General features: G+C 37.4%; 1 protein-coding gene across 7 annotated transcripts in view; it reads left to right on the top strand.

Annotated features, from left to right (window-relative positions):
- Positions 1-21,363, top strand: part of EVC2 (EvC ciliary complex subunit 2) — a 78,650-nt gene that overhangs the window by 32,379 nt on the left and 24,908 nt on the right. For 4 of the 7 annotated variants that reach the window (XM_032984443.2, XM_032984441.2, XM_032984450.2 and 1 more), the window contains 5 exons: positions 4,115-4,439; positions 7,698-7,937; positions 9,485-9,660; positions 15,972-16,131; positions 17,440-17,900. In XM_032984443.2, coding sequence (XP_032840334.2) covers positions 4,115-4,439; positions 7,698-7,937; positions 9,485-9,660; positions 15,972-16,131; positions 17,440-17,900 — 1,362 coding nt within the window. The remainder of the gene's footprint in view (positions 1-4,114; positions 4,440-7,697; positions 7,938-9,484; positions 9,661-15,971; positions 16,132-17,439; positions 17,901-21,363) is intronic. The other 3 variants (XM_032984442.2, XM_042807933.1, XM_042807932.1) reach the window with 3 other exon arrangements.

Raw genomic sequence — 21,363 nt, 5'->3', positions numbered from 1 at the left:
CTCCCCTTTAGACTTCAGATAGTTGTGTCACAGTGGTTTTGGTTCACTGTGAACTCTGAATTCATTTTAAAAATGCGTCAGAAAGCCATTAGTTCATTTTAGGACTGTTACATTCAGCTGCTGTTATATTCTCCTGTTCAAAAATTCCCTCTGTGGGCCTCTAATTTGATTAATAGGACTTAAAGACACAGTTACTTTGTAGTTGATGTTTCTTTTTCTGTGGTGTGTTCTTTTTAAATTAAATGTAGTTGTTTCTTTCCTGACACTAGCTGCTTTGCTGTATTTTTTTCATTAGGTCTGTGGAAGATGTCAGATGCTCAGGTACTCTCTCTGCTTCTCTGTGTTTGGCATCTGGGATTCTCCCCTCCCAGGTCTTCTCTGACAGATTCTTAATTCCTCTACAAGTGAGTGAAAAGTCTTTACACGTGCTGTTTGAAGCTTCATTTTCTACATGTCTGTTCACCTTTCTTTCCCCCACAGTTTTGTACCATCTACCTTCTGTACTGTCCTCATCCTTTCTCTGCATGCATTGTCCAACAGAATCTTTGATCTTTTTCAGCAATAGGTTGCCATCTGCTACCTGTACTTCACTGACTTTCATGTTTCTATTATGTTGAATACGATCAGGAAGAGATGCAAGACCTTTTAAATATGGATTGCTGTAACAAACAGAGTGCAGAGCATTTAAAGCAACTTATTAAATCTGCCTTGGTTTGAGGCGGCACAGAATGTAGGGTTAGGATTTATTTCTTTTTTTCCTAGGTGTCACAAAACGCACATTTAATCTGGATGATTGTAAGCACTGCTCTTGTGATGGGCTTGTGTCTGAAAGCATTTGGTTTATTACACGTACAGGATTCCTGTTTTGTACTGACTGTTGGCCTCTAAGACTCCAAGACTGTATTGATGCAGCTTGTTAAGGCTGCTCTCAACCTCTCATTTGGAATAAGACCTTCAAGCAAGGTTTCTGGTGCATATGATGAGCTTGTCTCACTCCTGCTGGCTTCTGTATGAAGGAGGCAGACCAGAAGCAGAGCACATTATATGGAAGGTAGAATTTCGAATTTTTAGAGATGCAACCTTTCTCCAGCTGTCACTGTAAAAAGGTAATGGCCTGGCTGCTGTCTTCCAGGATGTGACCTGGGAGAGCTGTGGCTTGTAATTACCTTTTCTCCACGCTGTTACCCTTAGATTGGTGTAACAGTTCACATGCTGCTACTGCTTCATTGCCTTCTTCAGAGATGTGTTGTCAGGAAAATGGAGGGTGAGAGTTGCAGACAAAATACACCTGCAACCTTAGCAGCCTCATCGCTCACTTGCTGACACATGAGTGTAAGGTGAACTACACCTACTGCTCTGTCGGCATTATAAGTAAGATACTCTGAGGAGTAGAGTTAATTAGGTACTGTAGCTCTGTTTGTGAGTGAGAAGGAGCATGGGAATCTTGGTCAAAATTAAATCAGGTCTAGTCTATAATGACTTACAGTACATAGGGAGAAATGCTGTGGGAAGACTGAAGGAAAGATAACTATAGGAAATGTGGTGGTGCTTGGTTTGGACTTCCATTCTTGGGATCAGTGCTGAAGAAGACTGGAAAAGTAACAAGTAAAAAGGTGGGTGAGGAGTGGCTTAATCCTTTTTCAAAGCATGCTGAAAAAAATCCTGCATTTGTGGTAAGAAATAAATGTTGTGTTACAAGCTATGTATCAGTGTGGTGGAGCTGTGAAGTGTTGCCTTCCAGGGAGAGAGACAAGGAATTCAGTCTTTCACACCTCAGTAAAAACAGGTTAGTAGGTGCTGTGACCACCATCTATCAATGCACACAGGAAGAACAGAAAAATAATGACTAAGGAACTTGTTACTCTAGCAAACTAGAGTTGGAAGTTGAAACTAGTTAAATTCAAGCTGAGGATAAGGTGCCCATTTTTAAGTCTTAAAGGAGTTACCAAGTGGAAGAATTAATTAGAGTGTTGTTTAGTTCTCTATTAGGGGATGCTTGAAAACCAAGATGAAATGTTTCTCACAGAAGACAGATACACTTCAGTTAAATCGGAGATACTGGACTTGAAGCAGGAATTAAAACAGAAAAATAAATCCGGTGGCTTGGATTCTACAGGCTAATGATGAATCGGTGAATCTGTAAAGGGGAGCCTCCTACCACTGCCTGACAGTCATTTGGGAAATGTTATAGGATAAAGGTCCCATGATCTGGATCCTTTTTTTTATTTGTGTCTGTACAAAACTGAAACACTTTTTTTTTTTTTTTAAGTTGTCATAAGTAAACAACATAGTACTAGATGGCTATGTCAGCAGAAGTCCTAGGACTTCGGTGAAAAGAAAGACTAAGATAGAAAATAGACATCTGCCCTGCCCATTTGAAGTGCTTGCTGTGTTGCTTCAGCATCCTCTTCCCTTGACCCCGCCACCACCCGACCTCTGTGTCTGTCCCCCCTCTCCTGGAGTGAGAAGGACTCCCCCCACGCAGAGGGAGCAGGTCAGCGTCTCGGGGAACTCGGCTGTGGATGTAGCTGACTGTCCCCCAAGAAGGCTGTGTGCCTGCGGGCGCTGTCCTGCAGTATCCATCTGCAGGCGGCACAGAAAAGCTGGATCGTTGCATTGTCTTGAGGACATTATAGAAAATATTAGCTCTCAGGATTTTCACATTACAGAGAGGAATGTTTCAGACACACAGTGTTTCAGGCAGAGGGATCTGCCCCATACAGCAGTGATTCATGCTCCTGTATGGGAGAAAGAGCAGGGAAATGGAGGAGGTTTTGCAGCTGCAACCAGTCAGCCCTGGAGCAGATCACCAAGATGAGTACAGGTATTTGCCAATGCGTTTCTGGGGGTTTTGAGAGACTGCGACTGAAAAATCTCGCTGGCTCTTTGTGATAGTTTATCATAGTTTAAGCTAATGGTTCCTGAATGCTTTAAGTATTTGAGTCATTGTAAGAAAACAACTTAATTCCATCCCATTGATTTCTAAATGAGGAAAATATCTCTCTTGTGTTTAACAGAGGGGCAGTGATAATAATATATCACTGACCTAGTTAAACTTTATTTGCTTACATAAGGCAAGGAACATTTGTTTGACAAAAAGGTGAAGTGTTTATAGATTTGCACGCTTTGATAGATGTAGTATCATTCTAATATCATGCAGATCTTGCCAAGACCTTTGCTATGAATTTGAAATTTATTTTAAGATTTGCCTATGGAACAAATCAAACCAATAATTTAGCGTATCTGAAAAAAGAATGGATTTAAACCCTTAAAAGTGTATTTTGTAGGTCACAAATAAATTATTGCATACTTAATCCACACACAGAAGCATGCATGTTCATCTAAATTGACATGCAGGGGCAAAACCCACCTAATTCCCCAATCCTGAATTAAGTGCAGAATACGCAAAGCTATAGAATTTACAGTAGTATTGTACTATATGAAATGAGAGTAATCATTCCAATTTAATTTAATCTAAAGGTAAATGAGAATGTATTCATATGCAATATGACATTTATTGTATTTTGTAAAAGAATCTTGTTTTTTCCTCTGGTTTTAATCTCTCTTCCAGGACTCTATTAATGTTCATGAGAGAGAGATATCAGCTACTTTAGTATATTTGTATTGGCACATAATCAAAATACTCCTCTCTTCCCTACAGAGAAGGGAATAGGGCAACACAGAACATGAAGTAGTGATGTATTAGTGTAGATGGGTCAATGAGTTTAGAACTGTTTTACAAAGTCGGTGAAATTTATAGTCTGTTCAGATACTCACTTCATCTGCTTCCCAACAGAGGTGGTGGTTTTTGTGGGAGGTTTTTGTTTGCTTTTAAACTGAGGGAATGTTTTGAGTTCTAAGGAAAAGCTTTTCCTTTTTCTGTCTAAAATGGAAATGCAAGAATGGACATACTTCATTACAGTTGCTGTAGTAGAAGTTGACTCACCCTGCTTTAAAATGAAGGATTACTATCATGGTAATATGCTGTGATATCCCTGCACTTCTCTGACTGCCATTTAGTTAACCAATATTGAATGAATCTAGATATCCTTTTCTTCTGATAGAAATTTCCTGTAATCTGTGATTTCAAACAGTCCTGATTGCCTTTCTGCAGTTTGGAGGTTGCCAGCCTGACGCGGGCGGATGCTGATCTGGAGGCATATCGAATGAAGATATGTAAAGAAGTGATTGCTATGATGATGAAGAACATGGTCTTAAGTCACAGCCTTTTTCCTCATGTGGAGAAGAGGATGAGTTCAGTTTTCAGAAAGCAGTTTCTTGCAATGGAGAAGGAGATTCAAGAGGAGTATGAAAGGAAGATGGTGGCTTTAACAGCTGAATGTAATCTAGAAACTAGGAAGAAAATGGACGCTCAAAACCAGAAAGCGAGAAATGGAAATGAAGAGGCTGAAGAATTAATAAAGAAAATGAATGAAAAGGTAAATCTGGTATAAAATCAAGATATTTTGCATGATACACGGTTTTATATAGGTGGTTTCTCTTTTAGACTAGAATGGTGGAGTTGTCCTCTTAGAAGAGGGAAGAGCTCTGGAGTCCTCAGCACAGAAAAGACATGGACCCGTTGGAGTGGGTCCAAAGGAGGCCACAAAAATGCTCAGAGGGCTGGAGCAACTCTCCTGTGAAGAAGGCTGAGAGAGCTGAGTTTGTTCAGCCTGGAGAAGAGAATGTTCTGGGAAGATCTTATTGCAGCCTTTCAGTACTTAGAAGGGTCTTATAAGAAAGATGGGGACAAACTTTTTAGTAGGACCTGTTGCGATAGGACCTACCCAAACTATGCTATGATTCTAAGAGAAAAGCTGTACAGCATAAATGTGTTCAAAAATTCAGATGTCATAATTAGGGTAGTTGTTATTAAGAAACTGTGTTTTACTTCACAAGAAAATTAATTTGTCTCAGGAGAATCTGCAACATCTGAAAACAAAAGGTTGTCATCACCCTGATTTTTTTTAGTCATACCCTTGCAAAATGGTGTATTTTTATTTGCTGTATTTTACTGTAGTGGTTCTTAAGAACTCCAGTCAGACACTGTATAAAGTATTTTGCACATTTAAAGCAGAACAAACTCTCTGCATCATAAACCTTACAGTCTAGGTAAAAAGCCTCTAGTATTTATATTCTTATTTTGATGAAAATGAGAATATAAGCGCAACCAAAGGCTGGTTTCCAAACCGAGTGCAAGCAAGCAGAACAATCTGTATTTTTGGCAGAGAAGGGAGTAAGCTTCACTTGGAAATAGCCTCTGGATAATAGTGAGATAAATAATTTAAGGCGGGGCATGATTCTTCACAAGTTTAGGGTCTCCCTTTAAGTAAAAGCTTACTGCTTATATGTGTCACATTCTAATAAAGATCTCTGTCCAAACTGGGTCAGTATCATTATTCAGGATTAAACAGGTACTCACTAGCTGGAAATAGAGTGGGGGGTCACCAGTCTGACATCCCATGTATAAAATTATGCTCGAGTTTTCCATATCTTTTTTTCAAGTTGAATGTTTACAATAAAAATTATTTCCACCCCCCGCTTTTTTTTGGCTTTGTTTTGTTTTGTTTTGTTTGTTTTTTGTTGTTTGTTTGTTTTGTTTTGTTTTGTTTTTTACTTCATGTGTGTGGAGAGGATTTTGCTATGTTTTGACTATTTCACCTCTGTAAGCTTAAAATGCTAAAATGCCTAAGTTAATGTTTCATGCTTGTCTAATGTTATAACTCATACTAAGAGGATGACTTGATGGAAATAAATAGTGCAGTTTATTACTTACTGGTGACTCTTTGCTTCTGGAGTACAAGTGGGTACGTGTGTATTGAACATGATGCTGCTGTTTCCAGCTGTCTGTTTCAGTTCAATTGTAGAGACAGAAGTTATGTTAGGATATAATCTCTTAGACTAGTATATTCCCCTACACATGCTGGTGTATGCTCTCTTTGTAGACATTACTTAATTTTTTTGCATTCTGTGTTTGTTTTTTTAATTAAAAAAAAAAAGTTATTTACATATTATATACCTATAATTGTTACAGACTTTTATGAGAATTCATGATTGCAGTTTTGACAAAAGATGTTTTTTGCTGAGCACAACCCATCAAAGGTACTACAGTATGTTGATGCTCTCAGTAAGAACTTTGGGTTATCAGGCTGTTGTGTGGAGAAAGTTGATGGCACAAAGCTAGTGAGCCAGTTGAATTTCTTTGATGTTTCCAAGTGACTTTTAAATTAAAACTCTAGGGAGCTTTCAGATATCTAGGATATGAACATCCGGAACTAGCAGTGCTAAAAAGTCAAAGGGAGTGACAAGGAAGGGATACTTGTGGACATGTTATTAAGAATGAGGTGAATTGTACTCTGCAGAAATATTTTTCCTACTGTTGATTGTAGAAGGAGCCTAGACTAAATGTCTAACAGTTAGAAAGACCTCTCTGAGATAAATCCTACCTTTGCAGAGAGAGGGGCCTGACTGAAACTCAGTATGTGATCTCTCACTAAATATGCTCTCAGCAAAGCGGCTTTTCTTTGCATGAAATACATGGATATTGGTCCAGTCTGTTTCTGAATGGTAGGAATCAAAGAAAGTATTATGACCAATCCGATACTTGTCCTGATCCATTTATCATGTAGCAATATCCTGCTGTTCACTTTCCTGTCTGTGAAAAGATCTGGTTTTGTACTTGCCATGGAACCTGGTCCAAAAGGACGTGCCAGAGTGCCAGAGATGTCCCACACTTGTGCTCCTGGCAGCAGGCATACTGATGTCCAAGAGACAGCAATGAAAAAGCTGCAGTAATAACTTCCTCCCCTTCTCAGCCAAAGCACAGAATGCATATTCTCTGCCTTTTTTGATTAATTATTTGCTGTCTGCAGTGTGTCTTTTGGGAATGAGGGGTAAGGTGTATGTGGGGGCTCAGTGCAGAGGACACTTCTTCCCAGATAAATAATATGGATTTTAGAACAAGACCAATGTAACTACTGTTACATAGCTCTGCTGGCATAAGAAACATTATTTGCTCTATGGGACATGTATGTTTTGATTCTATAATGAGTTTATGCCATCTGAGATTAAAACTATGAATATATAAATTTTAGTGGAGAACTATGAAAATACTTCTTGCAAAGAAGCTTTTAAATTAATTGCCATTTAATTGTACTCCATTGTTGTACCTCTAAAACAATGCTCTTGGATTAATTTGTAGAAACCAGTAGATAAAGTAGGTCATGAATAACAAGAACTTTTAGATATTTGTAGTAGACTATTTTTTTCCAATTTATATTGTTTTTAAAATGTATGCTTATTGTTATTTCAGTGTTCTGACTTATATGAGTCTATTCAATTTTAATTGGTTTTCAGGATTGATGAAACCTAAGAAATTAATTTCATATATAGTCTTTGTGTTGAATTTCATGCAGTTTTGCACAGATTATCTTAAATAATGCTTCTAAATTCTAAAAGGGGTTTGTCATGCCTTGAAAGTGTTATCTGGATTAGAGATTGGTGGCTGTAAAACCTCTGTCATTCCAAACAGCTGAAAACCATGGAAGGTATACACTGATTTAGTATTAGCCTCCATTCAAACCTGGAATTACAGTAATCAAAGTATGTGTAAAATATGTAGAAGCTAGTAGCACTGATACTTTAAAATATGTTGAGTACTGAAAATCACTTCAGATTTATTTATTTCTTCTCTGCAGCCTGCTGTAGAATACAGAAGTCTTTTGGATAGACTTCACAGACTGGAGCAGCACCGTCTGAAGAGGTTCCTTCTGGTAAAACAGGAGGAATATTTTGCAAAAGCTTATAGGCAGCTGGCTGTTACCCAGAGAAAGTTACTCCATAGTATCTTTTTTACACAGATAACAAATGCTACTTTCAAGGGAGAACTGAAATTGGAAGCGGCTAAAACGTTAGTGGAAGATTACTCTAAAATACAGGTAATAGAATGATAACTCCATTCCTAACCTAACGTGTTGGAATACAAGCCCACAGTAACTTTTGAGAAACATTTCAGGAAATATCTGCACTCGTAGAACTCTAAAAAATTAAACATATGTTATGACACTTACAACTAATTTTCATAGGAATAATTTTTAAAAGTATAATGCCATCATTGTGCACATCTAGACATCTACAGAACTGTATATTGATGCATACACACAGCCTTTTTCTACAACAGTGAGTTAGATGTATTTTCCATAACATTATGTGCTTTGTTATATAACATTATGTGCGTTTTCATGGGTAACATTTCCAAAGTGCCCAACTGCTTAAAGCTTGTCTTTACTGCTCAGGGAAAGTAAGACTAGTAGCTCACCTGTATCATGCAGAAGAATGAAGTTTGAAAACATGTCTATACCATGCAGTGGGAAATTGTGTTTTGCAGTGAATATTTTATATATCTGCACATCCTGGAGCTCTATTTAGCTCCTGAAAGCTCTTTTGGTGCAACTCTACCCCTAAGCCTCCCCTACAGGATGGTCTGAGAACAGATTTGTGCTCGTACACCAAACTTCTGGTTCCAGGTCTAACCTTGCTGGTGTTAATGAGGCTCCCATCATGGTACAGAAAATCCAGAGTGCCATTTTCAAAAGTAATTTCAGCCCAAATAAAGAGACTTAGGCAACTAAGAGAACAATTAGGTGCCTAAATCTATTTTACAAATGGCATTTTTTAAAATAGATCAAATGCAGTCTAATGAGTAAGTAACTTTGGAGGCCTGTCTGTATAGGCATTTTCAAAACCCCCTAGGCATAAAGTACTTTTCTGTACTTCAGAAGACATACTGAGCCCCTCAATCCAAATATGTAATTATTGAAATATTGAATTATTGATACCTAAACCCTTCCTATTTCCCACTGTTGGAAGCAGAAGCTTCTGAGCCAGCCTGTGTACAGCGGGCTTGGCTTTCCCCATACTGCACTGGACACATGTGGAAGACTTATTTTTGGCTTTGAAGTCAACTTAGACAGCTATGAAAATTTTTTTTTTGTTTGTTTGTTTTAATTTAATTATACAATACATAGTAAAGGAAAAATAAAAAAAAAAGGATTTGATGCCGTTTACTGGTGTTACAGAACATATTTTGTCTTTGGTTCACAGTTGAAGAAGATCTTTGTGCCTGTGGATAGCTTGAGGCAGGAACAGTTCTACTAAAATTGCTAGGGTTGTGTCTGCATTTGTGGGTACCTGATCAAATGACCTGTCAAATCTGTGTTGTCGGGAGGTGCACTAAATATTCAAGAAAGTACATACAATACTGAGGTATTCAGGCCAAAAGCTCAGCACATTATTTATTTTGTTTTGTCAAAGTAACTAATAATATGACATGATCGTTAAGCTGATACAAACCTATTGTTTTTCACTTCTAAGAGCTTTTTAACTTTGCCTTGTTAATGAACAAATCTGGTGTGATACCCACAGGTATTAGCTGAAAATAACATTACATCTAACTAAATATATTTGTTCACATTCTTTCCTGTAGGGAGACGTTGAAGAGCTAATGGATTTTTTGCAAGCTAGCAAGAAATATCATCTGAATAGAAGATTTGCTTACAGAGAGTATCTTATAAGTAAGATACAGTTAAGGGATTCTCAAGCCTCTGCTCTTATAAATGCAGCAGCAATGCAGATATCAAATCTCATTAATAAGACTGAAAGGTAAATATCTCAATTGTTTTCTTCAAAGTCATTTGACTACGTTATTTCAAATACAATAGAATAGTCTTCAGAAGTCTTTTTGTCTGTGTTACCTAGCAGGAAAGGTGTGTAAAAATGTTATCTTTTAAGTTAACTCTTAAGAAAATATTTCTTAACTGATGACTTAGTTACTATCCCAGTAGACACTGCAATGAGGCTTTCTTGCCTGTGTCCGCTTTGTACAGCTCAGCGATGAATTGCTGGGAACATGTATAGTCCCTGTTTGTAATTCTGACTTCAGTGGGAACCAGGCTCCTGTAAGGGTCTCAATGTTTTTATGCATCCATTATTCATGTAAATAGTCCTCAATCATGTGAAAAGTCTTACCAGTGTCCATTGCAGCATGTATTAGTTAAGACCATTAGTCTGGGTTCTTTAAGTGCGAATATCTGGATTTAATAGAAAAGAACAATTTTGATTCACTTGTTATTGAAAGTGTTTGAGGAGCTGGATGTACAGTCTCAAGCTGGAAAGCATGAATATTTTCTAAAGAAAGTTGACTAACCTTATAAATAATACTGTAACTTGACTAGCAGACAATACACCTGTTTCAGGGAATATTAAGAAGTAAAGTTCATGTGAAGTAAAAAGGAGACTTGGAAATGGACTGTTGTAATACACTCAATTTATTTGGCATATCATACCAGATCCAGGCTGATTGAAATACTCTATGTGAGGACACTCATAGTCAAGGTGGAGAGATAGAAATGGTGACATACCAGAGACCTAGTTATTTAAAATCATATGGCAGTGGAGCACTGGGAGAGACCTCTTGCTGCTACCCAGAGAACTGTGGTATGTCTTAGTTTGGCATACAGAGAGATTACTGAGGGTCATGCCAGTGCAGTAAAACGTGTTACTGGTGAGTAAAACAACCTAGCACTGCTGCTGTTGATCATGTTCATGCAGCTATATTTGCATATTTTAAATGTCTATATTGGTGTCAGTCACTGACAATATGTGGAACATGCATTAAGAGAACAAGTATAAATACCAGTTTTAATACTGTGGTTTTTCTTTCATAATGTTAACTTAATTTAAATGTAATTTAATATTAGGAAGCAGGAAGTCTGTTAAAAGCTACCGAAGGTTGCATCTGTTGATATAATTTTTTTTTTTTTGTAACCTTTCCTTGCTCTTTTTGATTGTCTTGTGTGCTGCCTCATTGGAATTATACCCTAAGTTTCGACTCAAGATTCATTGATAAGAGAGAGGTTCTTCCATCATGCTTGCACTGCTCTGCTTATTTTGCTAATATCTGCAGCTGTGTCGCTCAAAGACAAAAGTAAATGTCTTGGCATAGGAAATGTAATTCAGACACATCTTTCACAGAGAGCTCCTTCTGTCAGTTCATGCCTCCCTTTGGAATCAGATTATGAGAAACATCCTGAGACGTTTTCACAGATGTTGTGGTTATGTGAAAAGCCTTTGTTAGGAACTCTCACCTGTGTGACTACTGCATACATGGCTTAAATTGTTGCAATGAAAAGCTGGGACTTTTCAAACTGGAAAAATATGTTCCGTTCATTGCTTAATGCCTGTTATTTCACCTAACAGTTACGAAACAGATCAAGTACAAAACAGAGAGAAAATGTGTAGTAATCACAGGCCTTGGGGATCCCATCCCAAAAAATGTACCCAAAAAAAAATACTCCCCATAAAACCAAAAATTTCCCAAACCATCAAGTGTCATTACCAAGATGAAAAATTAATTTTTCTAGCACTCCCCTATTAAACTTCTCTGAGTATGCAGTGGTCATAGTACTCTGCGGACAAAGGAAACGTGTCCATAGTTGGAGATAGCATTTGTAGAGAAGCAATCCCATCTGACTTTCTGGGACCAGAACTAGTTATTTACCTGTAGTTTCCCATACCTGCTGTGGCAGGAGTTCCTTTCGGGCAAATGTTGGCCAAACTGTTATGTTGTTATTCATTCTTTAGATGTTGAGATTATAAAATTCCAGCATGTAGTATTTCAGATTATTTGCTAGTCGTCTTTTTTTCTACAGGGAAACTGAAATATCCTAGTTTAAACCCTATGGAAGTTTTAATATATGCTAGGTAGGCTTGTATTTCAGTTTCTAATTATAAAAGGATTTGGGAAATATTTACAAATTGGAGCATTAAAATCTGAGCAGCAAGAGAATTCTGGTTTGAATGGCTGGTACTTTAAATTTGTATCCATAATCTCTTATTTTTCACTTTAGCACTGAATATCTGCTTGTCAAAATATATGTACAGGTCTGTCTTAATCTATTGTGTCCAGCTCTCATGGCATGCCCTAAACCTACTGTTATAAATTAAATTTTAAAATGCAGAACTCTTTGTATGGAGAAGAGAAACTGAGAATATATGTAGATTAGATATACCACAGATAAACAGATTCAGGGATACATAAACCAGCAGACGAATGGAGCTTAATAGGATGTTTAAAATTTATCAGATAGCAAGGCAGTTTTAAATTAACATGAAAAAAAATTCTGTGTGGCCAGAAATAAAGTTTATAAAAAGCAAAATAAAACCAAACCAATTCTAGGGATGGTTGTGAACATTTTAAATGAAATAGAGAAGCCAGTTTTCAAGCTGGGATTTCTAAAGATAGTATTTAAAAAAAATGTCCCTGTGGGTACTCAGTGCCTTTGGAAATCAGTTCCATGGACTGCAGTGCCAAAAGGCAGGAAAGCAACTTTTAAAATATAATCTGTAATGATAGATTTCAGGGGTGTCTAGCTAGGCTTTTTGTGTTTTCTCTTAAAGAATAAATGGACAGGAGAGTGATACTTGAGGCAGTATTTATCCTGGGTTGTTCCGGCTATCCCTAGAGGCAGGAGGCTCTCGACATTTTTGAACTACAGCTGTAACATGTTGCATCGTTCTTTTGCCAGTACCTGCTCATTCACAACAAGTTTCCTTCTTTCTCTTGTCTCTTAAAAACTGAATCCAGTTCTGCTGACTTGCTAGGTATAAACAACTCAAGCTTCTTTATAGATTTCTCCCAAAATTTTAATTTTTATAAGACCTCAAGCATTCTTGTGAACTGTGTTTTTAAAGTTGACAATTGATTATCTTTGACATAAAAGTTCAAAGCAAAACATCTTGTATTGGTCTCTTACTTACTCTTCTGACTAAGCTCAATTTATATGGACCTTGCTATAAGCAAAGTAATTTTCTGAACAGTGTGTTGCTGGACCTTTCAGTGAGTTGGTATTGGAAAATGAATGCTTCCAGCAGTAATGTATTAGTACAGTTTTCCAATAATCTCTTAAAAACCATTTCTGCTTGTAGCACTTTGCTATGTAGAACATTTTTTTCTCTGAATTATTTACTAAATTTTGATCTGGACACCAGCAAGATGCCAGTTCAGCAGGTGAAATTCTGAAGTAGCTGAAGCAGAGGAATGTGGGCACTGGGTTTCTCTCAATATAGTCTCAGTATACAGTTTTGATTCACCCTCCATGCACATCCAGGCTGGTATAACCTTTCTGCTTCATATCCATCTCCTTTACATTTTAGTGATGCTCCCATGCCTTCTCTAGCTTTCATAAAACAATCTTTTATCAAACCCCTTTGCCGGGGTCCAGCATCACTTAGTTCTCCATAGCATCAGATGCAAACTTGAACTTTTTATTTTTAGAGCCCTCACTTCACATTTTCTCCAAATTTTGTTGGCTTTAATTCAGCACAGAGAAATCAAGGTCTACCTCTGATTGACCTATGATATTGCTGCTGTTGGCCACACACTTCATCTCTGTTCCTTCCATGGCACTCACTGCATTTGGGAGGATCTCCCTGTAAACATCCTTGTTGTTACTGTGTTATTCTCCTTCATTAAAATTCTCCTTGTTCAAAGACATTAAACATGTGCCTGCATATTTGTTTAGTGATTAGATGTCTGGTATGCTGAGAACAAGCAGTTTATCATACAGTCTATACTGTCTCATTATCTTTCTCCTCTCCTTTTATTTTGTGTTTCAGTTCAGAGTCCTTTGGGGACAGGACATCTTTTAATTCCAATACTGTATTTTTTTTTATACTGTATTTATATGAAACCGGAAATGAAGGCCTCTTGCCAGTATTGAGCCTTTTAGGAATTACTGTAATACAATTAATATAAGTAAGTTGCCACATAAACTCCCATAGACCTCTGTGGTGGTAGATGTTTTGCCCATTATTTTTGTTATGTGGGATTTCTAAATAATAGATTCCAAAAAGATAGCCAGATAGGTTTTCCAATACTGCATCACCTTCAGTTTGAGCTGTGGACATACTGAATCTCTAAATAAATAAACAACTTGAAATTTTTTTTTTGAATGCTAAGAATAGGTAGGTATCTGTCATCTTCCAGTCATTTTATGTTTCATGGCTTTTTCTGTATCTTTCATTTGCTGACAGTTCCAGCACATCAGTCTTTCTCTGCTGCAGCCCCTTTTCACTGCTCTGGACAGGGATTTTAATTGGATGCCGAAAGCCTGGGTTTATTTCCTCAGTACAAGTCAGGATGAAGGTGCTAAAAATAATATCTTGGTTATTATCTTGCCTCACTTCCTCACTGTAATAAATCTACCTTTCATTCACTAATCTTTTACCTTGGATTTGATCAGAGAGTGGGGCAACGTTTAGAGTTACCACCGCCTACCACATGGGTAAGAAATTTGCTGCTGTTGGTTTGTTTTTTAAACACTGATTGCTTTCAAGGCAAAAATGGCTTGGCCGAAAGATCCAAGAATGGTGTTTGGTGGATTGCTCTCAAGGTACTGAGAGGTATTTTAATCCTCTTTGCGGAAGATTAAAGAAATACAATATATAGACATTGGGAAAGCTCTGCAAAAGGTGGCACTCTCTGGTTGACATAACTGTGTGATAAAGCAGATCTGAGTTTCCAGTGCATTCATTATGTAGCAGATGATGATTTGTGGCTTGCTTAGATACTTGTGAGTGCTTGAGCAGTAGATGAAGAGGTGTAAATTGTAGAATCTGTGCACCACGGTTACAGTGCAGTGGCTGCAAACAAGCTAATATGTTAATCTTATGTTTTATTTCTTTTAGCTTCTATTTGGAGGATTTTATTTGGAATTAATCTGTTACAGTACCAACAAACCCTAACAAACCAGAATGAGAGACTGTCCTTTCTGGAGAGGGGCCTACAACATTTAGCTACTACTCTAGTTTATGAATTGGGCCAGGTATCGTGTTGGAACAGGGACTTGGAAGCCCTGGATTCATCTGAATCCAGGCTCTGTGTGTAATGTTGATGTCTTCTGAAAAATGGGGATTTGAAAAATAGACCAGAAAGTGTTTGGACAGCATCCAGGTTGCATTGCAAAAGCCATGGTGCTTTCTACTCAAACTTCCATGTTGACCTTTTCGACCCCACATTTTGGAAGACCACTGTATTTAATATTAGAAATTATAACTTGCAAATGTGCAACAGCCTGATCTGAATTAAATGTTCTTTTATTCTTCCATTGTCTGTGAAGGATTTGGGGAATTTCTGGTGTAAATATAGTAGCAGGTAGTTTTTTAAATTGAATTTCAATTTGTGAAGGGGAAGGTTTTTCTAACTGTTGCTGACATGGTTAGGATCTTGCTTATTCTTTGAAATTAAATACTGTAGCAACTGGGGGTACACCATCATCTTAAACTTCCATTTGAAAGCACTCTCTGCTTAAGACTGAGAATTTGCTCTGTTACATTATTGTATTTAATATTAATTTGAAATCTTTATAATTTTTCTGATTATGTAAATGTAATAGGAAACCTGAATATAAATTTTTTCATGGATATGATTGCTTTATATCTTTAAAATAAATTTTAATAGTTTTCACTTGATTATATTACATCCTTTAAGGAGAAAATTGTTTCTAATGAGGAGAAAGAGTTATAAAAGACATCCAGAATTGCATTCTAGGGGCATTAAATGAAAAATGTAAATATTATGAATAATATATAAGGTTTAAAATGTCTCATTTGAATATCGCTTACAATTCTGACTGATATGTAATTGGTTTTCCATTTGCCTTCCCTTCCTTCCTTCTTTCTGTTCCTTCTTCATATACCTCCACTCTGTCTTCACAAATTGCCTCAGTTCTACACTCACCTCTGAGATTATTTCTGTTATCCACTTGCTTGTTTAATCCCCCTAGGTGTCACTGCTAAAGAAACAAAGATCATTCTGTGTGTCTACTTTAGTGAGTCCTATGGTACTAATTGCCTCAAATACCCTTTTGCTCTTAAGAATTTGGGATAACGGGCTTCAAACACTGTTATTACAGAGCAGGTCATCTACCTGAAAGTCATTTGGGAGTGCTGCTGGACCGAGCTGAGGCTGAAATTAACTCTGTTAAACAGAAATTCGATCATGATTTAAAACAAGAAAAGCAAAAGCTTCACCAGAAACTCATTACCAAGCGAAGGCGAGAAATGCTACAAAAGGTAATTATTTTCAGTATATTTATTTTCACAGGGCTTATCATGAATTAAAAATGGAATGTATTGAAAAATAAAGTGTGTTTCTTAGGGCAGGGGTTAACACTTATCAGAAACATGGATGAAAATAAGTGTATGTTGTTTATAGCTGTGTACTGCCTTGTGCTGTATTAATTATGCAGTAATTATTAGCTGCTCTTTTAGAAAAACCTGCAAGAAAGTAATATAACTAGAGGAATGTGTGAAGCCCCTCTACTTAGTCTAACCTGCCCAAGGTGGATTATGACAAGCCTATGTCATGTGCAGTCAGGCAAAAGCCAACTGAGGTTGTAGTTTGTAGAGTTGGTGAGGGACAGATCTGTGACAGTTGTTTTCTGTGGGTTTCCTGGCTATGTGTGACTTGAATGACTTCTACAGCATAGTTAAAATTCATTAAAATTCAGCTACAAAACAAAACTATTTAAAAGATGCTGTACCTCTGGCTGCTTGTGGTAGGACTCATGTCACCTAAGCCATCTGAAAAACAAGACTAACTCCAAGAGCTCCAAATCATCTCATAATGGAAGATGATTTGCAGGCAATCTGAGATAAATGGAGGAGAGTTGTTATCCAAAGGTTCCTATCTTTCTTTGCATAAAGGATATAGAATAATCTTGGATTAGGCGATGTTTCTTTAAATGAGCAAAGTTAGGTGAGACTAATTTTACCTGTTGTGGGATATGTGTTTCAGGGTTTTCTGTTCTTTAACAAATATTAGTGCAAGGAGAGACAGCAGGTATAACAATGAAGACTCAATTTGTAGTATTTATTCTCAGTATAAGTACCTTTGGTTTAGCTTTCCAATGAAATTGCTCCATGCTGAAAGATGGGGAAAATAAATAAATAAATAAAAAACCCAACCTTTCTTTTCCTCTCTTTTTTTGTCTTCTTTTTCTTCCTTGGTATTTGGTCCAGATTCACTTCTGGAATGCTGCCAGATCATTACAGTTCAGCCAGTTGGGATTATGTCAAATCACAAGATCATGCAATTGTTTAGGTGTTAGCCCTTCTATCTAGCATTAATGCAGATTATCACAGGCCTCTGTTAGCCCCCCAATCTAACAGTAATGTGAATTATCACAGGCCTGCTAGATGCACACAAAGCCTTCATGTTGAGGACTAGATAGAAGTCTCTGGACACTGAAAAGCAGTTTTGAGAACACCAAAAAAAAAAAAGCATGCAATCTTGCCTTGCTGTGAAATACATATTTAAAGATCTAGAATTTGAGATGTTCCTTCTCTTAATGTTGTTCCTCTTTTTGCCAAATGAATCAGCAGAAAGAACAGCAGAAGGAGCAGCTGTCACTTGGAGACCCCTTCAAAACTTGTAAGGAGGTCACTCACTACCTGAGCCACTGGAAAAATGTTCTGAGTGATCACACCATTGAATTTGAAGAACTTAGTGAAAAGCTTGACAATGAGGCCAGTGAAGAGCTGAAAGAGCTTCTATTTAGTCTAACGGAGAAAACTGTTGAAGAGCTTAAACGTGTTCAGTATGGAGTATTTGTTCAAGAACTGGTAAAGCTCAATGTGCCGAAGATGTTCCTGCTGGAAGCTGTGGAGGAGCATAAAAAAGAGATGGTTGTTAAACATGAACAGCTTGAGAGGGAAGAGCGTGACAAGAACACGGCTGCTCAAGAGCTGCTTCAGCTCACCAGGCAGAAGCTGAGCAAAGAATTGGAAACAAGCCTTTTGGAACAAAAAAAATTAAGGAGCTGGGAACAATCAGTATTCATGCAAGTATCTCTCTGTACCTTTTTTGTAGATATTCTTGCAAATAGAGATGAACTAGGAGTTTTCACACCTGTCTGATATAATTCCTAATGCTAAGTTCCCTGTCATGTGCTTGGAAACTGATTTTTCACAAGCTCTCAGCTCCTGCGGCGCTGGTGGGTGAGCCAGCACTCCTAGCACTGAAGTGGAAATCCTGGGAAACAGTGGTTTTGAAACCAAAAAGGTAGAATGTTTCTATACTTCTGTTCACTCCATGTCAGGTTTCACTTCTGCATTTTCATTATTATTCTCAGTCTGTTCTCAGAGGTCCAGCACTTTGGAAATGTCATTTAGTATGTCAGGCATAATTAGCCCCATGTTCAATTTCAATATATTCCTTCCAGCCATAAGTCAAGCCTTACTCATCGGGTGCTCGTTTTAAGCTCTGCCACAGTATTTCCCCATATTTCATAAATACACAGCACAGTAGCGTAGCTCTCCAGCTGGTGGGCTCCCCACAGCAGACTTGGCCAATCTGGCCTGCTGACAAGTTGCCCCTGGCATCGAGCCTGCAGCCAGAGAGGTGTTGTGGCATGGGTGATTGATTTTACAGAGCTTTGTTGGCCCCAGGTGCACCTTATGGCCATCGCTGCCCGCTGCAGTGTGACCCTGGGGAGATGGGAAGGCAAGTGGTGGCCTTGCCACCATTGAGAGACCTTGCTCAGGGGGAGACCACAACAGCTGAGGGTTGACATGTGTGGTGCTGTCACCCAAAAAGTGGATTTGTGCCCCACATGCAATAAGCCAATCTTCAGGTGCTCAGGAGATACAATGTATTTATTCAGGTGTGGGTGCTCAGTGGACTTTTTGACAAATCAGGCAGGTTTTGGTGCTTCTTTTATACACAAAAATCAGAGGTTAGTACTTTTCCAAACACATCTACTAGATACTGATTGGTTAGTGATTAACATACAATTATAATACTGCTTACATGATACTTGTGTGCATGCTCCGGAGAAGGGTCTTGACCTGGGCAGGGGTCTTTTTGACCCATGGGTGTGGTTTTTAGTATTATAATGAAGGTACTTGTTCACTTCAGGACACTTTAGAAGTTAGTTTCATTGCCAAGTAACTTAATTGAATAGTCACTTTGCCAGGTTGTCAAGTAACTCATCCTTAACACAGTCAATCCCAGATATTCTTATTATGATACAAGATGTTCCACCTATTTTCCAGGGTTTGGAGATCAAAGTCTATTCTTCATGAATTCGTTATCCACTAATCAGGGCCATCTTGACCACTATTTAAAGTTTTGCTCAACCAATCTTCAGAGCCTCCCAATTGTCCCCATATGTATAGTAACTATAGATACTAGCACAATTATTAACCATGGCTGCTAGCAAATGTGAAGTACACTATATCAGTGCCTCCCAGACCTGACAGCAAGGTCCCTGAGAGATTTGCACCGTTCGTTAGCATTTCTTCTTAATTTCAAGTACATTTATGACTAGTTGTTGAGTTACCTGAATATTTACACTACTACATTTCTTATACAGTGTATGTTTCGTAACAGACATTGTTAGAGGCATGGGAACATGTAAAAAATAGTTTGCTGTCAAAATTGCAGCTGTAGGGGAAGCAGCTGGATCAGGCAAACCTGTATCAAGCTGTCTGCCCGTGGACCAAACATAGAGGGCATGAGAAGTTGAACAGAAGGGTGGAAAGTGGGGGGTGGCAAGGAAAAGCATAAGTTAAGGTATCTCCTTCATACGTCTTCTTTATGACAAAACAGATGTGCCTGGGCAGTTTTGTCCAGACAGGATTGTTTTAAGTTTTCAGGTTGCACAGTGTCAAACCATATAAAACAAATATGAAAAGAAACCTTTGCCCGTTGCATGTTTGATTGTTAAAAAAAAAAAAAAAAAAATCCATTTGTCTTGTTTTCATCCTAATTTCAAGGCCTTTGATTGTATTCAGCATTTTAAATACTTTTCTATAAGCCATTTCAATGTCTTATTGTCTCTTTTATATTGCTGAGTGCAGACCTGCACGAGCAGGGAAGTAGATTATATGATCCCGTGGGTCTTTCACAATTCTGTGATAAGTTTGTTATGGCCTGCAGTGTTGCCTGTCGTATTTGTTAAATGCTATCTTTATTTACAGCAACAGTAAGCAGTTTGTTTTTTTTCCAGTAAAATACATACAAAAAATGCAGCATTTGCACAACTGTCCTGTCAAAAGCCCCTTAAAATCTGTCTCTGTCTTTATGTTCAGTCCACTCTATGTCAGTTTTGATATTTCGCTGACAGATGCCGGATCTCATGTTTGCGTTCTCATCTGCTATCTAGTTTTCACAAAGAATTATTTTGAATGATAGCTTTTCATTTTTGTTGTTTATCAAAGAGACCATGAGTTAGTCCAAAGTCTTTATGAAGATCATTAATGTTTAAAGTCCTTTGTAAATATGGATAGGACAAAACTGTGATTTGCTGTATTTTCTTTTATATCTCTGTCTGTATATCTGCATATATGGATATAGAGTATGGATTTTCTTCTGAAAGTCTAAGACAAGATGAGAAGTAGTTAAGTATACTGTAAATGCTTGCTTGGAGTACTGTTGCCTTTATATGTTTTATTTTTAAGAAAAAAACTTTATGCATATTAAAAATGTTTTTATTTAGGATTTAGCTGTAATTTGAATCAGTAAGCAGAAATAAGGATTTCTAAGCTCAGAAATATTCTAATGAAACGATAAGGCGTGTGATACACTGAATAAAAGCATCAGTCCTAATGGAACAAACAATTTTTACATTTTTAAAAACATAATGTTCAAGCTTTAAATACAAATACATTTTTTGGGAGATAGGGAAAATCTCCAAATAAAAGAATTATGCTATTTTTTTAATTAAATACTCTTAAGGAAATATTTCAGTGACAAGATAAGATGACGAATATAATTTAAGGTTAGTCACAACTGTAAGATGAATTTAGACTTTAACATGCTTTGTTTTTAAGGAAGCTTTAGCTTGACCTGAGGATCAGTTCCCCAGACTTCTATATTGAGAATCTTCTTTCTACAAAACGGGAACTTTGAGTGATTCAATTTGCTGCTAAAATATATTCCGTGTTGTTTGGACTGCTAAAAGCTTTTTTACAAAGAACAGCTGGAACCCTTGTGACTTGGTGATGGGAGGGATGACATATATGAGTTTATAATAATGGGATACATTTTTTTATTTTTTTTTTCACCTCTCAGAAGCTGTGACTGCCGAGTACTGGGAAGCAGCACAGGGAGGCTTTCGGGGAAGCTTTTATCTCAGTTTCAGCCTTAAGTTCAGGGTTTGTATTTTCTGAAGAGGTGGAAGGATTCTGTGCATAGGAAATGTGCTAAAAATGTTTTTTATTTTTTAAAATATTCAAAAACTGTTTCTCCTTGAAAATGAAGTTTTACAGTCCAGGAAGTTCTGTATGCAGAATTTAAAGTAT

The sequence above is a fragment of the Tyto alba genome, unplaced genomic scaffold (genome assembly GCF_018691265.1).
Source record: "Tyto alba isolate M040663 unplaced genomic scaffold, T.alba_DEE_v4.0 Super-Scaffold_6, whole genome shotgun sequence".
Classification (NCBI taxonomy): Eukaryota; Metazoa; Chordata; class Aves; order Strigiformes; family Tytonidae; genus Tyto; species Tyto alba.
The sequence above is the reverse complement of the archived record's forward strand: the minus strand, read 5'-3'. Positions and strand labels throughout refer to the sequence as shown.